At 41.8% G+C, this 21,210-nt stretch overlaps 2 protein-coding genes across 5 annotated transcripts in view; both read left to right on the forward strand.

Annotated features, from left to right (window-relative positions):
- The window catches only part of LOC120728121 (neural cell adhesion molecule L1.1-like), a 589,469-nt gene that overhangs the window by 105,345 nt on the left and 462,914 nt on the right, over nucleotides 1-21,210 (forward strand). The gene's annotated exons all lie outside the window — the stretch shown is intronic.
- LOC120728129 (protein NDRG3-like) overlaps nucleotides 1-21,210 on the forward strand; it is a 26,273-nt gene continuing 5,063 nt past the window's right edge. For 2 of the 4 annotated variants that reach the window (XM_040022889.1, XM_040022891.1), the window contains exons 1-15: nucleotides 29-156; nucleotides 7,210-7,281; nucleotides 7,489-7,521; nucleotides 11,498-11,603; nucleotides 11,748-11,868; nucleotides 14,509-14,571; nucleotides 14,664-14,724; nucleotides 14,828-14,914; nucleotides 15,744-15,800; nucleotides 15,928-16,031; nucleotides 17,004-17,069; nucleotides 17,154-17,205; nucleotides 17,288-17,335; nucleotides 20,786-20,821; nucleotides 21,019-21,070. In XM_040022889.1, coding sequence (XP_039878823.1) covers nucleotides 7,222-7,281; nucleotides 7,489-7,521; nucleotides 11,498-11,603; nucleotides 11,748-11,868; nucleotides 14,509-14,571; nucleotides 14,664-14,724; nucleotides 14,828-14,914; nucleotides 15,744-15,800; nucleotides 15,928-16,031; nucleotides 17,004-17,069; nucleotides 17,154-17,205; nucleotides 17,288-17,335; nucleotides 20,786-20,821; nucleotides 21,019-21,070 — 946 coding nt within the window. In that variant the 5' untranslated portion in view covers nucleotides 29-156; nucleotides 7,210-7,221. Of the gene's footprint in view, nucleotides 157-7,209; nucleotides 7,282-7,488; nucleotides 7,522-9,426; nucleotides 9,482-11,497; nucleotides 11,604-11,747; nucleotides 11,869-14,508; nucleotides 14,572-14,663; nucleotides 14,725-14,827; nucleotides 14,915-15,743; nucleotides 15,801-15,927; nucleotides 16,032-17,003; nucleotides 17,070-17,153; nucleotides 17,206-17,287; nucleotides 17,336-20,785; nucleotides 20,822-21,018; nucleotides 21,071-21,210 lie in introns of all 4 variants that reach the window. The other 2 variants (XM_040022890.1, XM_040022892.1) reach the window with 2 other exon arrangements.

Raw genomic sequence — 21,210 nt, forward strand, 5'->3', positions numbered from 1 at the left:
CCCGGACTGTCCGCGTGCTGCTGGTTGCGAGCTCAGTCAGTGAGAGAGGATCCTCGCGACCACGTCGATCTTAACGGCTGTCTTTGACGTTGAAACGGTCACAGGCGGCTGGATTAAACCGGTAACCTGAGCAGATTCCGGCGGTAACAATACACGGTGAGTAGCGTCTGGTCCGACTCGGCTCGGCACGAACTAATGACTGCTCTTCAGGATAATTAACCAGTTAACGGGTAAATGAGCGGGATAGTTTCAGTGTTAACTGTTACTAGTTAGTGGTGGAGGTTATTAGCTCGGAGAACTAGCTTACATGGCGGCGGTGTGTTTGGTAACAGGTGTGTGTCGGTAACGTAGCAACGGTCGGTCTGCGGCTTAGCATCCGCGCTCATTAACGTTAAACGTTAAAGATCCTCCACAGTATAACTCCTGCCACTGTGTGTGTGTGTGTGTGTGTGTGTGTGGGCGTGTGGGCGGACAGCCTCGGTACATCCCGTTCAGCCCAGCCTCGCATCTATTGTTGTTACACGTTAATTAGTCGGATGGATGTCGGCAGGTGCGTAGCTGTTTGAGGCGTTTACAAGAACGTCGTGATGAGGCTTGTTTATAGAGCTGGGATTAAATAAATCCGCTCATGATGTCAGTCTCCTCTCTTTTACTAGTGCCGCACGTCCTGATCATTTACCTTTGATTTTATCAGCTCGTTTTCAGCCCCTTCTGATATAAAGCTGCAGTTCATTCCACTTGTTTATAGTCTGGGCATAATCAATCAATTTTATTGATTTCTTTATTGAGGTTCCTGGCTTAAATGGGGCTGTTCCATATACAGTTAAGGCAGAGGGTCTGTGTTATCTGACATAACAAATGTCTGTGCGGGTTCCTGAGATTTATGCCCATTAAAAATGTGTTTCAACAGCATTTTCATAAACCCTGCAAGAATCACCGATAAATATTAATGTGTAGGATGAGACCATGTATGAATCTGTAGATGAAGAGCTACAGAAACGCACACAAAGGCACTAAAAGAGCAAATATATGATGACTTTAAGGACTCCTGTGTTAGGCTCACAGCACAGCTTTCTTATCAGTTTCACAGTCTAATAATAGTAATAATATAATAATAAGATCACCATATATCTCCTGGGTCATCGGGAATTGGAATTGGTCTTTTAGAACCTATTTAGTTGGTCAGTCCTTAAAAAGCAGGTGGACAAGCAGAAGCCCACAGACTGGGAGGCAGGGATGAATCTCCAGAAGCTGATATAAGCATCTACAGTCACTATATCACAGAAACATGTAAAAAATAATAATAAGAGAAATAAAAACTGAAGCTGCGAATAAATGAAACACAAATTTTTTTGCCCCTGTGCCACAAAACCTTTGGCCATTGCTGTTCATTTGTTCCTCCTGGAAGTATTATAAAAATAAAAATGAGGATCTTCTTTATTTATGGAGTATTTTTTCCAGGGATTGGAGGAGCTTCACAGGAACCAAAAAGAAACAGATGAAGTTGAGAAACTGCAGCGTATATGACAGTCTATGTTAAAGAAATAACAGTATTTATAATAGTAACTTGTTGAATTATGGGAATTATGAGCTTGTGACTAATCAGCAGTCCTGAATAACAGGAGGGGGGTAAACTGAGCTTTTTGATGTGTGGTGCGAACCAGGAAGAACCAGCGGTGCAAACAGTACATGAGGAAGAGGAGGGTTGTTAACGGCCCTCAGCAGGAGAGCTGGATCAGGACCAGAGGCACCAGGACCGCTCAGACTCTGTGAGATTACAAGAAAAAGAACAAGGAGAAGGGCCAACTGATCATTTTGGTCCTTAAAATGTTCCTTTTGGTCGACCCGTCATCTGTACGTGACGACCTTTTGCAGGTGTTCCTGCAGGTGTGTTTGTATGTGTGCTCTTCTGTCAGTGAGATCAGGTTTGTGGAGTATCCCACTTGTATGTTTACACATGTAGTCACTATATCTCTGTTTTATAAACCGAGCAGCCCTCGTTGCTGCCTGGAGCACACGTAAACATGGACATGGTGTCATGTAAACAGTCGTTCTGTTAGCAGACGTGTCCTCAGGCTGAGTGATCCACTCATGAATCCACCAAACACAAATCCACTCACAAACAGTACCTGCCTGGTTTGTTTGGGCCTTTAATGAAAAAAGACACATGAAGCAAAGAGTGGAGTGACTAAATCAAACGTGGTTCATAGCCACACATTGGTTAGGAAACCTTGGCGGTCATTTTTGTTGTCACCATCTTGTGGCCATGATGAGAAACGGGTCAATCTGGGAGGCTCGAAAAGCTCATTTCTATTACAGGATGTACTGCTGGTACCTTGAGCTTTAATGTAGGAGCGGCAATGCTCAGCCTCGCTCTCATGCTGCAGGCATCGCTGCTAGAAACTGAGAGGATAGCAAAGTTTAGCATAAACTTATTTAACCTGTTCTTTGTTTCTGTGTTAAACAAACCTGTGGTAGACAGGAGCGGCTCGAAAAGTCACTTCTTCATATTTCAGTTGATCACACGGTTTATTAAAGGACTCTTAATGGCTTTTTCCCCACTGAGCTTTTAATCACAGTGACGAGTGGTGCTGCTGTCGCTTTGAGTCCTTTTCTTTCACTCCACCTGGGCTCGCCGCCTCGGTCGTGGCTCCGCCTCGTTGCCACTTGCTGTGAGAGAAGAGGCACCAGCTCACCATAAACTACCACAGCACCATCTGTGCTGCTGTTTTAGTCACAGGTGTGCTGCGAAACACATTTTAAAGTCTGCACTCCATTTTTAGACACATGAATGAAACCGTCACCACAGACACCTTCACTTGTGTTTACCGCACCACTAATAACAGCCTGTGTTTCAGTCGCCTCACACGCTGCCTTAATACAACACTGAGATACCATCAGGAAAGAAAAACTGTTGGTTAGTCAGGGTTGTTACAGTCTGTTTGCTGATTGGAAACAGCATCAGTGGCAGGAACAGACCAATGGCTGGCCAGTCAGCTTTATTGGGCCTGGACCATCAGGTCATCGGTTTTGTTGCAGACTGTGGATGCAGCAAAGAGCCTGGGGTGGACACAAACCCAGATTCTCACTCCCAGCTCATCACATAGTGGCTTTTATATGCGAGGCCCATCATTCTCAGCCAGATGAGCTGCTGTGATGAGCCACATTTGAAATAAATCATGTTGAAATCAGATGGATTTTTACACTAATTTTGAATTTGAATTTTGCACTGAATTCAAGCTCTTGTTGGACTTTGATATAACTTTGATATAATAGGTAATGTCTATGTTTTTCCTCAGAATGGTAGATAAAATAAAAACTGCAGCATGTCTGAGTTGAGGTGTAGTTTTTGGATTCGCCCCGTGTCTCATATCAGGTTGCTGCAAATGTTCAAAAGGAGCCTCAACTACTGCATAGAAACAGTTATCCTCCCTGGTCTCTGATCCCCGGTCCTGAGAAGACATTTTCTTTTAGAAGACGCATAAATCTGTTTCACCTCAGTGCCGCATAATAAGAGTAAAATCTAATTGTAAAAAAGATCAGTTTAATTTCTGTACCGTTCATGTTTGGGTTTGGGATTGAGCTCGTTTTGTTTTCAGTTTGAGCTCCATCTGACTCGCACGCCGATTGTGTGTTTGGGTTGGAGCCAAAGTGCCCACAGGAAGCTCAACATCCATCCAAACCACTCTGCTGAAACACTGTTACCCAAGCTGTCTGCCCACACACACACACACACACACACACACACACACACACACACACACACACACACACACACACACACACACACACACACACACACACACACACACACACACAGGGGGATGGCTTACTTCCAGCCAGAGATCACTGTTTCCATTAGAGTCACACAGTTGGATTACACAGGGTGAAATGTCCCACAGGTAGACTGTGGCAGAGGCACAGAGACTGGGTTCATCCATCCACGGATGGATGGATGGATAGAATGTCGGTCCAATGGAAATCAAATTAATTCACACCATGACATTTTCTGGTATTAGTGAAAGTTGATTCCGTTCATCTGGATGTGTGATTTTGGGTGGGAGGGGTGTTTCGTCACTTGTCTGGGTGACCTCTGCACTCTGAGCCGACTGCAGGTTTCCCCAACAAACGGTGCAGTTGTGTGGTTACTGGAACTAGCATTATTTACTAGCAATGTAGGATTGTTAATATGCAATCCTACATTGCTAAGATGGTGAAAGATGTACTCTAAGGCCTCCTCATTTCAGAGATGTTTCTTTTTCCTTTTCACGTAAGCGGCATCCTTGATTCTCTGTTTAAACCAACGTTCCTCTGTGTTGGTTTAACACCTGCACGCTGGCTTGCAGGTGTTAAATTGACTGCCGAGTCCCAGCCTGATGATTTCTGTGTTCTGCTCTCCTCTAATTTGGTTGTTTGGTTTACCCAATATGTGATTTGCGGTAGAGCAGGGCGATATGGCCAAAAATATTTATCACGATATATATTTGAAAATTTGCGACAACGATATAACTGACGATATAATTTATGCGAGACAAGATACAACTCCACAACTTTACTAGCGCAAAAAAACCCCATCCATTTATTCTAATTTAAACAAGCAGCTGTTTTTTATGTGCATTAAAGCTATATAAAAATGTAACAGTGCAAATGTAAATTCCTTGCTGAAAAGCAAGGCATTTCCAGTAGAAATGGGCTGGCATATCCTGAGTTCACCATGTATAGTATCCACTAAAGTTAAAAAGAGGTGCTTTGCTACATTAAGTGCAGTGTGCCAAATAAAAAAGTCAAATATGTATTTTTTGGACTATAAGATGCTCGGGATTATAAGACACATTAAGCAAAACAAAGCAGTCAGATAAATCAAACTTTACTCAACTCATTCTTCTTGCTTCCTCCACTTCTGTACCATTGATTCATTAATGCTGTATTCTATCACAGCTGCTCTATTCCCATGTTGTTGCAGTATATTAATGACTAACCTGGTATTGTGGATGGATTATCTCAGTTGTTCTCCTGACTGAAGTTTGGTCCGTTTACAGCATATTATATAGCAGCTAGTCCAACTTCAGTAACCCTACAAACGTCACTGCTGTTTAGTTTTCTGTCTTCATTTATGTTGGAAGTCAGAGAGAGGAGCAGAGCTGTACGTTTGAATTTGTTTCAGAAATCTGTCAGTCAGAACATGCTATATCATGCTTAGGTAACTAGCGAAACTAGCAAGCTATCTTCCGCTAGCTTCCTGCTAACTTCTAACTCTGTTAAATGTAATAAATTCTGTTTTCATGGATGCCTGGATGCTAAACTTCATAGTTACACCTGGTAAAGCAGCAACGCTGATCGTTTTATTAAAGATGAAAGAATTTAGACAGTTTTTAACTCTCAGTGATGCTGCAGTGATCATTTGACTTTGGGACCTGAAGTGGACGGCGTTTTGGACCCAGATTACTCCCAGATTTACGAGCGCCTTAGTCCGACAAATACAGCAATAACGACGGCCGCTTGCATGTTCTACAAAAAAAAGTGCTTTGTTGTGTATCTGACGGACAAACACCAAACCAGTTCCACACCACTGAAGTTGCAGCATTTTTACAAACAATTCTGGTTCATCTGTTTCACTCAACGATCCGCTTTCCCTCATTCTCCGTCGCCGCCATGCTTTTCGGCCACGTGCGTATGAAGACAAAGGCACTGCACATGCGAGTTTTACCCATATTCTATCGTGATATTTTATTTTCTTATCGTTGGCTAACATTGTACCGGTATTACTGTGAATGGTATAATATGGCCCAGCCCTAATTTGCAGTGTTGATTTTGGCACATAACCGTGTACGCTATATTAGTTTGTATGAGCTCACGGCTCATTGTTGGTCAGTGGACAACTGTACTGCTGTTGGCTGGGACTGAGGAGCTCACTTAGATGGGTGAGGAAGTGTTTCTTCCACTGATCGAGCTCTAACTCCACTCTAATGCATCATGGTATTAGGTATTTCATTTATAATATTGTTTTTAAAATAGTCATGAAAATGTTATTTTTAATTCCATTGAAATTAACCAAGTTAATTTGAAAATAAATTAGATAATTGTGTCATGAATAAGACATCAAAAAAGAAGAAAACAATATTCTCACAACTGTTTTATTACATGATGAAACATATCTGTTCCACACTTACACACGTCATGGAAACACATTCACAAAAATGAAATTGTCTGTATTAAAGGAAACCTTCAGGAAGAAAACTGTCATCGTTAAATACTTGTGACAGTCACACCTGTGAGATCTTCACAGCTGCTGGATGATAAACTTTAATGCCAGCACTGATTTATAAAATCCATTGAATTAAAACTTTGAAATTCTTTAAATTCTTTGTGAGTCTGTTCTAACATTTTATGTGCTCATTTAGCTCACATGTACCAACTGAAACCAAATTCAGCTCTTAGCAAATCTTTATCTTAAAAACATGCGTGTCCGAAGTTTCTTATTGGAGTTGTAGCTGTAGTGCTGCAGTCCACGCAGGGCAAACTAAAGAGACGGGCGCAGCCAACAGAAAGTGCAGCAAAAATGAAAGTTGATGTTGAAGAGAATTTCCAAGCTAGTTGAGAAACTGAGTACTTCTCCAGTCAGTGTAAAGAGAAGCTGCCAACAAAGAACAAAGGGGTCAAGGCTTTGGCACAGCGGGCTGTTTCTTTGAGTCTACTTTCAAAGCTGGATATGAAAGTTTCACGTTTTTGTGCTGGTAAAGTTGGCCTGAAGGGTTACAGGTAAACTACAGAGCTGCCATGTTCAGGCCTGAGGGGCTTTAAGACACATGCATGGATAAAATTGGATTAAACATTAGCATCTTGATGTGCCACGTACACCCAGCAGCTTCAGGTCTGAGGCTGTGTGGTTTCCTTCCTGCAGCACAGGAATCAGAAGGCTTACTTTTGGTGAACTCGTTTTAAAGGCTAATAAACTGTAGTAAAATGAGTCAAGTTTTACTTCCTACACAGTTTGTTCTTAATGTTTGTTTGTTTAAAAGTTAAATTGTTGTGGATGTGAAACAGTGTCAGCTGTTTTTTATTTACTTACTTTTGCTTCCTCTTATGCTTCTGACCACCCCCCCAAAAACAAACAGGAATGTTGTTTTTATTTATATATGTATTTATTAGAAGTCTCGACAACTGCAAGTAAAACAAACCGTTCCTCTTCCTGTTTGTGTGCTTTAACAGGTGGATTGTCCTATGATGGAGGAGCTTCATGATGTCCAGCTCACTGAGATCAAACCACTGCTGACAGGACAGGTGAGGGGGCGGGGCTTACAGGGTGCCCTCAGACCTGGATTCCAGGAGTTGGATGAAGTAAACTGTGAACTTTTATTAAGCTACTTCTGAGGAAAATGATTTTCTGTCGAATGAATTATAAAATACAGAGGTACAGTCGTCTTTGTGTTCAGTTCCTGGAAACTGCGATTGACATAAAAAGTGACAATTTTGTCTCTGTCTCTTCAGAATGGGAGGAATCTCCAGGATTTCGATTGTCAGGTGAGTGACTGACACTTCATCAGCAGAAATTCTGTTCATATTGTATTCATGGACAACATTTAACTGTTTCTGAGATGTAACACGGCCACCAACCGTGAGAGTTCTTAGTAATGACCCCAGCAGGGTCTTCTTTAAAATTCTTAGAGTGAACAGTACAAGTTTATTTGATAACCTGTAGCTGAGAATGAAAGTGACTCTGTGTGAGAGAAGTGGATAAAACCTCAGAGATACTTCACCCTTGTGTAATTACAGGCCCATCAAACAGTGTTTGCTGTTTGATGGCTGCTGTGTGTTGTTGAGCAGAATCGATTTAGGAGGAAACAAGTCCACACTGATCAGTCACGTTCAATATTAGCTATTATTAGAAGCGGCGCTGATGGAGGCACATGTTTTATTGAACTGTTGTTCACCTTTACATGCGTGGAAGCAGAGGGGGTGGAAGCATTTACAGAGCAGCCTGTTTTTGTATCAGCACCCAGCTGTGGTATGTGTTTGGGCTATTTCAGCACTCTAACTGTCCAGAACTGGAGGTTTTCTTCATTTTGGAGTGTTTATTTCCCCCTCACTTTGATCTAGTTCTTGTGTTTTAATCTGAAGGTTTGACTGTGAAAGGGGCTGTTCAGTTTTTGGACTTTCTCAGCTGATTTAGCTGTGGCCCTCTGGTCCAACCTCAGTGTGAGTTTAGGGTCTTCTAAACCTGCTTGGACCGATCCTGAGATGACATGCATGATGTCAGCTGATGTGATAATACACTATGCATTTTTCCTGCCTTGTAATAAAAACAAAGGCTGGTCCAAAAAAAGACAAACAAGCAGAGTTTAACTGTATGGATGGAAAGTGTCCCAGTCTGTCATATTTGAGGAGAACTGTGAGGCTGAAGTCAGCAGGACTGCACATGGATCGATCCTCTGGACCCGTCATATTAACGTCACAGCAGGTCAGTCTGCATCAGCGACGGGGTAAATGTAGAGCAGTGAGCTGCTGCTCGGACTGTTTGTTCCCCAGCTGTGTTCGTGTCAGGGAAATCGACATTTTCCTCACAATTTAAAACAAAAAATAAAAACGCCAATAATACAGTAGATGACATTCAGTGTATTTCATATCACCCACTGGTTACAGACTGGGTATTTTTGCTGTAGATCAGAATTAGTCAAGTGGGCACAGTGCTAAGTTATTAGCTAATTCTAGCTAGCTCGGATATCAGCCTGCACCCATAAACTGGACAGCTGCGTCACACAGATACCTGCTAGATAGTGCTCCACAACATCTGGAGAAAAAAATCCTAGAACTTCCCAAATCAGCACAACAGCACGGTCCACAGGTCCAGACTCAGGTGTCTGTGTGTTCTGTTAGAGGACTGAAGATTAATCAGGACAGTAAATTCTCAGCAGGCTTTTAAATTAGTCAGTTTCAAGAGCAGGAGATGAAGTTTAATTAAAAAGTTCCACAAACGTCTCAGGTGGTTCACTCAGAGTGTGCAGCTGTGAGTCTGCTTCTTTTCTAGTGATCTGAGCTTTTCTTAAAAACACAGCCGGGTGGATAAATCCACTGATTTCTGGGTAATGGTGTTAAATCCACCTGTTGAGCTGGCAGCTGCACCTGCAGTACGCCTGTGTCGTCTGTGTGGTTTGTATGAGTGGAGGGAGCTCTCATCAAACCTCCTGCAGGTAGAAATAAAGTACCCGAAGCTGAAGGAGACTGCAGATAGAGAGAGGGCAGGTTCGACTGTTTAGACTTTAAGACCTTCCACTTCTCGGCCAATGACCACATGGATTATGTCTCTTGATCCAATCATACCACCCCCGCTTCCCGTCTCTGTGTTCACTCAGCAGAAGGCTGAAGGACGTCAGCACGGCTGACCTCCATCTTTCTGAAACCTTTTCTCTTCCTCCTGTCCTCTGTCAGGATGTCTGACTCTCTGGATCTGCACCAGATCTTCTGTTCTTTAGAAGTTGGGGTGGTGAGTCAGCTGCTCATTAGCTCCTCTGGAGTCATGCTTCACCAGCTGATACCTTACAGCTGCTGAGCCAGTTTGCTTCGTAGCCTGCTCTCTGCTTTTAGCTGCCTCGAGTTAGCTGGAGAGGAGTTGGCTGCTTTTCCATGCTGTGATATTAATCCGTTAAAATGTTACTTACAACACGTCCGTCTATGTACAGCGCTATCGTGTCTGAGGACTGTTCTTCATGACTGTGGCTTGCGTGTTTGGGCTCACTGGTCACTGCTCTGATGGTACTGCATGAGTAACAGCATTGAGACCACTAATTCTGATTGCAGGGAATTCACTTCCTGCCTCACACGGTATCAGAGGGTCGCCGAGTGGACCATCAGAACCGTGTGAGGTCCACTTGAATAAAGCGTGCTGTCAAAGCAGAGACTCAGCCGTTGCATTGGAAAACTGTGAAAACTAATTTTTGAGTTCAGTTCAGTATAGAGGCTTCTTAATGTGTTTTCTTATTCTTTTAAGATACACTGTTTCCCCAAAGTCAGGAACAGCTGTAACAGAACACTTTAGCTAAAGCACTTTGTTTTAAACATGCTTGGAGCTTCACTCTGCTGCCTGCAGACTTTCATCCTACAAACTTCTGTTAGAGGAAGTATGACAGTTTGACTCACCAATCCAGAGAAAAGCTCTCACACTTTCATACAAAGGTGAATCCCTCCACTTGTTTTCCACATCAGAGGTCCTGAGCCCGTCTGACCGCACTCCTGAATAAATGTCTGCATGAAGCGAGTCCTCAGATTCACATCATCAGCCTAATTTATTTCCAGTCCTCACGTTGACGCACGTGTCTTGTTGCTGTGCTCACTTGTAGAAATGAGACTCATCAAAGAAACTGACTTTTCAAGCATCCTCGTGTTTACGTGCACTGAACCTCACACACGGGCTTGTACTCAGCCTGGTTTCACACAGGAAGTTTCAGAAGAGTCGTCCTGGGATCTTTTCCACAGTTTTCCTCTCTCACATGAAGCACGCAGCAGGAAACGACCTGCTTTAGACACGATTCTGAATTGATACTGATAGTACCTTAAATCATTTGTACAGAAGTCCACGTACTATGGACTTGCCAGTGATCACGATTATTTAACGAGGTTACTCAAAGACTGGAAAAAATTGAGAGTACATCAAAATAGAAATCTGTGTTTTAATTAAGTGGATTTGCTTGAACTTTAATTACAGTTGAACTGGAAAAGCTAAATAAGTAAATCTGTGTGTACTGAAGCAGTTATTCCACAGCCTGGAGGGGGGAGAGTTTGGACTTTTCTGGAAAAAGTAAAAGAAAAATGTGCTGAAACAAACTTCTGTTCTTGTTCTAATATTAATTGGAACCCAAAATTGTAACTGAAATTAAAAATTGATCATTTTGTTCATGCAGACTTTTTAAAATGGAACTGAAGACCTGGTGTTACAGAGCCGCTGAGGTTAATGCAGTGCAGGTGTGAAAATGGCGTAGTCACGTGTCACATGATGTTGTTTATTAGCACGTTTATAGTATATTTACTTAGTGATGTGCTCTTCTGTGTGTCCGCTGACTCTGTGCTTTGAGTAAAAGCATACGAATGCTCTCGCTGTGCCGCAGATCCAAACATGTAAAACTGTGTGTGCATGTGAGTAAGTATGAACTTCAGATCCATTAATGGGATCTGTCAGGTGTTTCCATGAGTCAGTAATGAGATTACAGCACCCATGAATCCATTCACGGGTCTGTGCGCCTGCCTGTGTTTCCATCTGTTACCAGATGAATGTGGATGATTTCCTACACAGCCTGTGACAGGCTGAGAGTCGCCACGCGTTCGTGTGGCGTGGTTCCTGATCACATGAACATGAATGATCTGTTCAGAGCTGCTGACACTTGTTTACTGTTTTAAAATGACTCCAGATATTAGAGCCCCCCCTCCCCCCCTTCCGTGCTGCAGTGCATGTTTGTTGTCGGTGCTGACAGGGCGGGGTTTGTGTGTTGTTCGCGATGCTGCTCAGGAGCACGATGTGGAGACGGCCCACGGCGTGCTGCACGTCACCATGAGGGGGGCCGCTAAAGGCAACCGGCCCACGATCCTCACCTACCACGACATCGGACTCAACCGTGAGTAAAACACGGACTCAAGGTTCAAGGTTCTTTATTTGTCACGGTTAATGAAGCAACGAATTATGTGACAACAAAAACACAACACATTGTTTTCTTTGTGTGTGTGTGTGTGTGTGTGTGTGTGTGTGTGTGTGTGTGTAGATAAGTCATGTTTCAACAGCCTCTTTAACTTTGAAGACATGCAGGAAGTGACGCAGCACTTCTCAGTTTTGCATGTTGATGCTCCGGGACAGCAGGAGAACGCTCCCATATTCCCTACAGGGTAACACACACACACACACACACACACACACACACACACACACACACACACACACACACACACACACACACTCATTCTGAAACACTCAGCATGCTCTGTTGGGTATTAACACACACACAGGTGCCGTTTTCCATGGTGTAACACTCACCAGTGTTTTCTTGTGGCTGATCTGTTCTTAACACAAAACTGTCCCCATTGAACAGCTGCTGTTGTGAGGCTGTGTTTTTAAATCAAGAAAACTACCTCGGAGGATTGTGAGGACTCTGTTTAGTGTCAGAGCTGACGTTAGTCATTGACTTGATTTTTACTTTGAAATCAGAAAATGCATCAGATTTGTTTGAATCCAGAATATCAGAGATACTTTCCTTAAGTTGAAGTTTTATGTCGTTACTGTGCAATAAAACCTTCTGGAGTTCAAATCTTAGTCTAAACCTCAAAGACTTTATGCAAAAATAGATTCTGCAAACTCAGAAGAAAATGACTATATTTAATAAAAACAGTTATAATGTTGCAACAACATACTTCAGGAATGCTTGCTGCTTTTTTTAAAAACCTGTATTTACCTGAAGTGTCCTGATATTTGCAGCATTTTGACTTGTTAGCAGAAACAGGAGCTGTCAGAGAAACCTGCACCAGCTTAGGAAGAACACTCTTCCTTTACACACAGTTACAGTGGTCGGTTACATTAGTAAGTGTCACATTAACACTGGACCCTAAATCTATGCAGAGCTATTGTGTAGAATATGCTTCTTCACAATCTTCTAATTTTCCACTCAGATTTGTAAATAATAAAGCAGAGAGACAGACGGTGTCAGACGGTGATTGTTCCCACCTTCAGCTGTGCAGTAGCAGCTTCTGCTGGTGTGTGGAAACACAGCTCGGACAATCCACCCACAGCGGCTGTACACTGTGACAGCAGAAGCAGTTTGTTGTTATGAATACGATTACATCTGATAAGAATGATTTTCACAGCACTGGATATTATGATCGCTGCACTGCTTTAACTGTCCACTGGTTGCAGTTAAAGCAGGTTTGGATGGGGCAGGATGCTGAGCCACGTTCCTGATGCATCCATCAGTGTGTGTGCATGATGGGGAAAAGCTGTAGAACAAAGTGCTGCAGGACTGACTGTGTGGAAGGGTTAATGTGGCCTGTGATGAATGCCAGTTCTTTATTTCAGCAAGAACTTTGTTTTCTCTTGTTTTCAAGCAATAATAATGACTTTATATTATGTAGTGGGTTTACATTACACAAAGAAAATGTTAAAAATAATTTATAATAATTCATCCAAACCGGTATAGTAGTAGTGACAACAAATAATGACCTACAAAGTAAACCGCAGCTGACTAAATCTAACAAAGAAACTGGAGATGATCTTCAACGTGAACGACGCGAGCCGGCTCCTTATTGGGAGCCGTGGTTTGTTTTTTTTCCTTTCTCTCACCCTCTATCTCTCTCACCCTCTCTCTCTCTCGCACTATTTCCCGCTTCACTCCGCACATGAGCCTTGTGCTTTGCGCTGGGCAGAGGGGGGAGGGGCGGTAGTTACACTCAGTAGCACAGGAACAGAGCAGGAGGGAGAGAGAGAGAGCAGGGACAACAAGGTCACATTAGAAAGGTATAGTAATCATCCACAACTATTTTCAGGTGCAGATGATAAAGGATTCAGAAAGTTTATTCATGCAGGCCCATATGACAGAGAATGTGCATCTTCTTTTTGTTTTCATATTTTAATTTATATTTAATTGTGTTGTGGTTTGCAGCGTTTTGTGTTGTTTCACTTTAAATTTGTTCAAAAGGAAAAAGCTGAAAATTTAAATAGTCAAAAGTTAAAATGTAAATAGTTGGTTTTTGTATTATATGATTTATTCCCTCCACATTTTATGTGGAGGGAATAAATAAAACTATATTTACGGTGGCCCCTACAGACAAAACACGTACAAAACACAACAGAAGTGCTCCAGGATGCTAGGGGGCAGTGTTGAGCTTTTGTTACCTCGTGGCTACACAAGCCAAGAAGTACCAACGACCAGATTTGTTGTGTGGTAGTAACAGGTAAATTAACTTTTTTTTAAATTATTTGAATAAATATGAGTGCTTGTGTATAAATACACAAACAATACACATATGCTTTCAATTGTGTAATTTAAGTGATCTAGGTAGCTCTGTTTTGAAGTTCAGTTAATTCTAGAAATGTGTTTTGGAGTTTTGTTTATATATAAACATATATAAATAAAACCACATGGGTTTTTTTTACATTAGTAATTCCTTTTGTACATAATTTTATATTGTTGCTGATAATAAATAAATTAAAGCAACAAAACAACCTGAAGACAACCTTCCATCTTTTGGAAGTAAAATGACACACAGACCGCCTACGATGGTCTCTGTCTTGACAAAATAATAACCCACTCAACTATTCTCCAGGCGTCAGTTATTTATAGAAGTCAGTGGCAGTGCTGTCTTCTTTACAAGCTTCTCCCCGAGGTTCCCCGTCTCTCAAAAGTTCTGTTCTACACAAATGAAGACTATCTGACACTGACACACTATCTGACACACATCTGTGTCAGATGTGAGTTACTCCGTCCCCGAGTGGGTGTGATGTCCTCTGAAGTGATGTAAACATGACTGTGTGTGTAGGTACCAGTATCCCAGCATGGATGAGCTGGCTGAGATGCTGCCATCTGTCATGACCCAGCTTCAGTAAGTCTGCTGTCTTCTGTTCAGTCAAGTGCATGATGGGTAATTTTCAGACAGACAGCATACCCTAATGTATATCTGTGTGACATCATCAGCATAAAGAGCGTGATTGGTATCGGCGTTGGAGCCGGAGCATACGTCCTCACCAAACTGGCAGTAAGTAGCAAACAGGACGGGACAGGAGGGTCACTGGTTTTCAGTCTTGATGAAGATGATGATGAAGATGATGTAACTGATGACGGTTGTTGTCGTGTTTCAGCTGAATGAGCCCAGTTTGGTGGAGGGTTTAGTTCTGATTAACGTTGACCCGTGTGCCAAGGGTTGGATCGACTGGGCTGCCTCCAAGGTAACACACACACACACACACACACACACACACACACACACACACACACACACACACACACACAAACTCTGGATACATCTGCAGGTGGAGAAATGTGGAGTCATGATAAAATGAATGCGTATGATTTGTTTTTTTTAAGTTTGCATCTTTTGAAAAAGAAGAAAGTAAACAAAGAGGAAGTTTGTTAATTTTATTGAACTAAAAGTCAACTTCAGATACTTTCTTATCGGTAATGGTTTGAAAGAAATGTTCTCACCACCACTTTTCCATGTGCATGCATGTAAAGCCAAAAAGAAGAGAGTGCAGTACTAAGACCCACACAGAAAAAAGTGAGAGGATGCAAAGCATGAAATCGAGAAGCTGCAGTCGAAGTGGCTTGCAGAGTGGCTTGCAGAGCCAGCAGCAACTGAAAGCAGGCTGAAGCAGCTAAAGTGGCACGTGCCATATAATATTTACCAAGAGGATGCACAGAAAACTGTCACCATGCTCAGTTTTGAGAAAATTATTATTAAGGTGTTTTTTTGCCACAAAAAGTCTGTGTGATGTCCGAGCGGTAATTATTCGATGGATGCACAGTGAGAGGTTCAGCTGTGCTCAGGCAGCATCCTCGTCTAAACCGCAGAGAGCAGGTCGAGTGAGTGAGAATACGGAGCAGAAAGACACATCTGCAGGCGAGCTCTGAACGAGCTCAGGTCTGTCTGCAAGCTCCAGAGTTCAACTGTCCTTACAGATGGCAGTTAGTCACTGCGTGTGAACAGAGACAGCATCATTTAAACTGTCAGCCGAACACCAAGAATCAGTTTGTCTGTTGGTCTTTTGTCTCCTGCAGCTGAGCGGCTGGACAAGCAACCTGGTGGACATCATCATGGGGCATCACTTCAGCACTGTGAGGACAGCAGGCACTGCAGGCTCGTTCTGTATGACTCTAAGCTGTGGTTAACCACCACTGAAACGTGTGTGTGTGTGTGTGTGTGTGTGTGTGTGTGTGTGTGTGTGTGTGTGTGTGTGTGTAGGACGAGTTAACAGAGAACAAGGAAATAATCCAGACGTATCGACTCCACATCTCTCAGGATATACCACAGGACAACCTGGCCATGTTCTACAACAGCTACAGCAGGTAGGACACTGAACACTGTGGATGTGATGAATAAATGCAAATAGAAGTAGAAACAGTATTGATATGAATGCCGCTGAACTGTGTTGATGGACAGATATGATGGAAGTGGGAGAGGAATATTTTGTCTTCCTTCACATCTTAATACTTAAGGAGCCTAAAGAAGATCTAATACAGCACCATCAGACAAGCTTCTACATCAGCTACGTGCGTTACTTACAGCTACTGTTGGATTATCATTTGAAAAAACAGTACAAACAGCCAGACTTCATTATGTAATCATATTTTACCTGTTCAGCTGATTTCCTTCCACTAATCAAGCTGCTGGTGTTTGTATACACGCTACTTTGTCTATGCTGGAAGTGGGAGAAGAAATGAACTCTCTGTTTACCACATTAATCCTCGCCTCAAATCGTCCTCCACAGCTGTCGGTTTATGTGGTGGAAACCTGGATGTTTCCTGCTTCAGAGCTCGATCTGAAGCTAAAGTGATGCTTCATTTTTCAGAAGCACCCTGACCCAAACACTGAGGTTGTTTGGATTAATTGCATCTTTCAGGGCAACAAAATGCTCCGTAATTATCTGAGAAACAGTGTTTAACAGAGAGCAGGCTGCAGAGCACACACTGACAGCTTTGCTTTCAAGCCCCTGTAATCATCATCAGTGACAGCGGACGGGAGCTGGAAATAAGAGCTGTGCTGATCTTTAGGAAGAAGACACGTGTTTTGACAGCTCAGGTGGCAGAACAGACATCCTCACATCACAGGTGTGAGCAAATCATTATTCACATCAAGTTTCAGTGCAGAGTGCTAACAGGCTGAAGGACCCTTCAGAAAGCTTCAGATTTTCATTGGTTTTATCGTTGCTTCGATCTGATCCGAGCTCCTTTCAAAGAAAGAAAATCCCAGACTCACTGATGCTGCAGCTCACTGTGTCCACTTCACTGCCTTCCTGTGTGTGTGTGTGTGTGTGTTAGTCGCGCCGAGCTGCAGATGGAGCGTCCTGTCTCTGGCCTGAATGAGAACACAGCCACCACCGTCAGGTATGTCTTCGTCTTCTTTCACCTCGTTCAACATGTCTGAGGGTCATGTGACTCGTTCCGTTATTCGGCGTGCTCGTTTCTCAGGTGTCCCACTCTGCTGGTCGTCGGGGACTCGTCGCCTGCCGTTGATGTCGTGGTGAGTGGCTGCCCTGTTTCCATGACAACAGCCAGTAAATGATGTCACATTCTAGTGAACACTGTGTCTGTGCGCTCTGCAGGTGGAGTGTAACTCCAGAATGAATCCCACCAAGACCACATTGCTCAAGGTACCGTCTCTACTCATCATTTTATTTATGAAACCTGATGATGTCACCTGGGGTGGGGGGGCTAGTTAGTTTGATTAGCTGCAGTCGTAAACTATGTGGATGCAACACATGTATCAGCGTACACATACCAAGTAAGGGACCCATAAAAACACCCGAATCTCACTCACTGCAGCTGAAACACAAACATCTTGGATGGTCTGAACTGCACAGCTAACCATATCAGTACTGCTATGTTAGGCTGCACAGTATTTATGTTTCTAATAGAGTCTCATATATCATAATAAATACCCTGCACCCTTTAAAACTCCCACCCTCCACAGATCTGGGTTTTTAATTTTTGTCCTTCAGCTGTAAAAGGCTGATGGGGTAAAGTCGTCACCCCGCTGGGTGGGCGGGTGACAAGGTTTGACTTTCTGAGTTTAGAATTTAACTTTTAATTGTTTGTTTTTGTTTCTATGAATTTATCGTGAAAGTGGGATTTTCATGGGGGTTAACTTTCTTCCCATCATACTCCACCACCACTGATGAGTGATTATTGAAATGTGATCTGAATATCCAAAAATTAATCTGCTTAATAAATATTTCTCAGACTTGCTCAGACTGTGTAAAAGAGTCTCGGTATGTCTTACAAACCTAGACTTTAATGTGCTTGTTAGTTTTGGTCATCGTAGCGTTTAAAGCAGGGGTCTCAAACTCCAGTCCTCGAGGGCCGCTGTCCTGAAACTTTTCCATGTGTCCCTGTTGCAACACAAATGACTACAATTAGTATGTCATTAGCAAGACTAGAACTTGACTGCATGCTGAGGAGGCAATTCAGTCATTGTGTGGATGCTTTAAGCATCCACACTATTGAGTTCCTCTTGGGACTTCCGTACACTTTTTGGCACTTAACTACTTCCGCAATTTTCAGCCGATTTTCACCGTTCAAATTTTAAACTATTCTGCTATTTCTGCTAATGTGTGCTATGTCTTTTGGTATTTTTCACTATTATACTTTTTAAAATATTAAGCTTAATTTGTCCCATTGAAATGAATGGGAAACTTCTGCAATTCTGCTAAAATTTGCTTGTTTTTGAAACTTAACTACTTCCTCATATTTTCACATAGAACAACCATTCAAACTTTAAAATGTTCTCAAATTATTGGGCTATTCAGGTATAAATCAGCTTTTTCAAATCTTTTACCGTTTTACTTTTATGCCTCTTAAAGTTTTCAGTTGCAAAATTGTGATTTTTCACAAAATACATACGTTGTTATGGTTGCTATGCACTTGGCTTCCAGTGTGCCACTGAAGGTTTTGCAGTCTTCTCTTCATGTCCGAACAACTTCTTGCTACTTGCTCAATTTTCACTCAACTTCCACAAATTATACATCAAAATGTAGGTATTTTTGCTGGCTTTCCGAAAATGTCACTATCATTGTTGTGGGATTTATAGAATTTTGGCAAATCTCCTCAGACCAACACAAAGTCGCAAAACTCTCCATAGAAAGTCAATGGAGAGCTTGTTCAAAATCACCGCTTGATTTCTGTAATGAGAGGCATATTCGAATCGTCATATCTCCTTAATGAAGCAAAGTTAAGACATGAGGCTTGTTCCAGTATATCTTCAGACACTCCTGACGCTCACAATTCAAGAATTATTTTCTCACCTATTACCCTTCTGAAATGAGTTAGACTTGTTTGAGGGGAGGAAATTTGTCCCTCGCTCAGATTTCTTCAGATTTCAAACTCTGGAAATGAACCACTTTTTTCTCTTGTCATATCTTTTTAATGGATTTCCACAGAGACTTGAAAATTTCCATGATTGTTCACCAAAGCTTGCTGTCTCTTACGGTGAAAGAATGATATTGATACTCCAAATAGATTTAGAGTTAGAAAGCGTTGTTTGAGGGCAAGTCAAGGCAGTTTTTGCTTCACTCTACTCAGTTATGGTGCATTAGAAGTCAAATATCTTTAATAATTCATATTTTAATGATAAATTGTCAACACTTGACGATTCCCCCATCTCTTCTGAACAAAACGGTGTAAAAATGACCGTTCTTGCCCCTACGGTTAGGAAATTATGGTCATTTGTTTGAGGGGAATCCTCACTATGAGAAATAGACTACAAAAATCCTGTCTCTGTGCTGCGTGTGTGCACCTGTTTTGGCGGGAAAAGTACACAGCCCCTCTGATTGGTGGATTCAAATTTATCAGCTCCCAGGCTGCTTGACTGACCTAGAAACTTGCTTCTCTCCCTGTGTGTGTGTGTGTGTGTGTGTGTGTGTGTGTGTGTGTGTGTGTGTGTGTGTGTGTGTGTGTGTGTGAGAGAGACAGAGAGACAGAGACAGAGAGACAGAGACAGAGAGAGAGAAAGACCCTCTTTAGGGCAGCATCTCATTGTTTGACTGGCATAGACCCTGTGTGTGTGTCTCTCTCTTTACATTTCTGTATTTATTTATTTGCATTTCTTTTTTTCCCCACAGTTGAACAATAATTAGTTTTGAGACAGCTTAACCATGTTCTGTTTTTTTTCTCAGCTTGTCATTTTAGTTTTCCAGTATTTTCACTTAAGTTATAACTATTCTGCTCAATCATAGTATTTGTTCTAAATCATTGTTATTATGCTATATTGTAGTATTTCTGCTAAATCATACTATTTCTACTATATTATATTTTTCTTTCTAAATATAGCATTTCTGCTATATAATTGTATTTCTGCTATCTTATAATATTTGTGCTAAACCAGAGTATTTGTGCTGAATCATAGTATTTCTGCCAAATTATAGTATTTGTGCTAAAACATAGTATTAATTTAAAATTACAATATTCATAGTTCATCACAGTGTCTCTGGTAAATCACAGTATTTCTGCTATGTTGTACTATTTTTCTAAATCATAGTGTTTCTGTAATGTTTAAGTATTTTTGGCTAAATATATTCTTTCTGTTATCTTATACTATTTCTCCTAAATTCTTATATTTTTGAGAAGTTGTCATGTTTCTGGTAAGTTACAATATTTCTGCTAAGTTCTGCTATGCTATTGTATTTCTGCCAAGTATTATGTTTCCTCTAAGATATTGCAGTTCTGCTAAGTTATTACATTTTAGCAAAGTTCCTTTGCTTCTGCAAAGTTTTTACAATTTCTGCAACTTTTCAGCTTTTTCAGCTAGTTTTTGCATACAGCTTCAGCTTTAAAGCATCCACACTGCATTTTCGCAGGAAATGCAAATTTTTCTAGTTTGATTTATGTTACAGCAGCTCATGAGTGAATGAATGTTAGGGGTTGCCACCTCAGCATGCAGTCAAGTTCTATACTCTTGCTAATGAGCTACTAATTGTATTCAGGTGTGCGCAACAGGGACACATGGAAAGGTTTCAGGACAGCGGCCCTCGAGGACTGGAGTTTGAGACCCCTGGTTTAAAGGGTCGCTGTTTTATCCCCATGATGTTTTTTTGTGTCTCCACTAGATGGCAGACTGTGGAGGACTTCCTCAGGTGGTTCAGGTGAGCCTCAGCAACTCCCTGCTTGTTCCTTCTCCTCCACCATGTTGTAATAATAAGAAAATAATCCTGTTGTAATAAAGATTGGGACCAGGATTTGTCCTTCATATTTGAAGTTTTGAAACTTAATACAACTTTAATGTTTGTAGTTGTTAGTAATTGTGTCAAATTGAGGAAATTTGTGTTTTGTTTTTCACCAGCCTGGAAAACTAGCCGAGGCCTTCAAGTACTTTGTGCAGGGGATGGGTTACAGTGAGTACCATTTCATGACTCCCCTTAATACTAAATGAAAAGCGTCTAACAGTTTGTTAAGTATGATCTCAGCTTTGGTTTATGGTTTGCACATTACCCGAGAGTCGTGCACTGTATTCAGTGTAAAAACATATGAATTC

Source organism: Simochromis diagramma, unplaced genomic scaffold (genome assembly GCF_900408965.1).
Source record: "Simochromis diagramma unplaced genomic scaffold, fSimDia1.1 OVJJ01000308.1, whole genome shotgun sequence".
Classification (NCBI taxonomy): Eukaryota; Metazoa; Chordata; class Actinopteri; order Cichliformes; family Cichlidae; genus Simochromis; species Simochromis diagramma.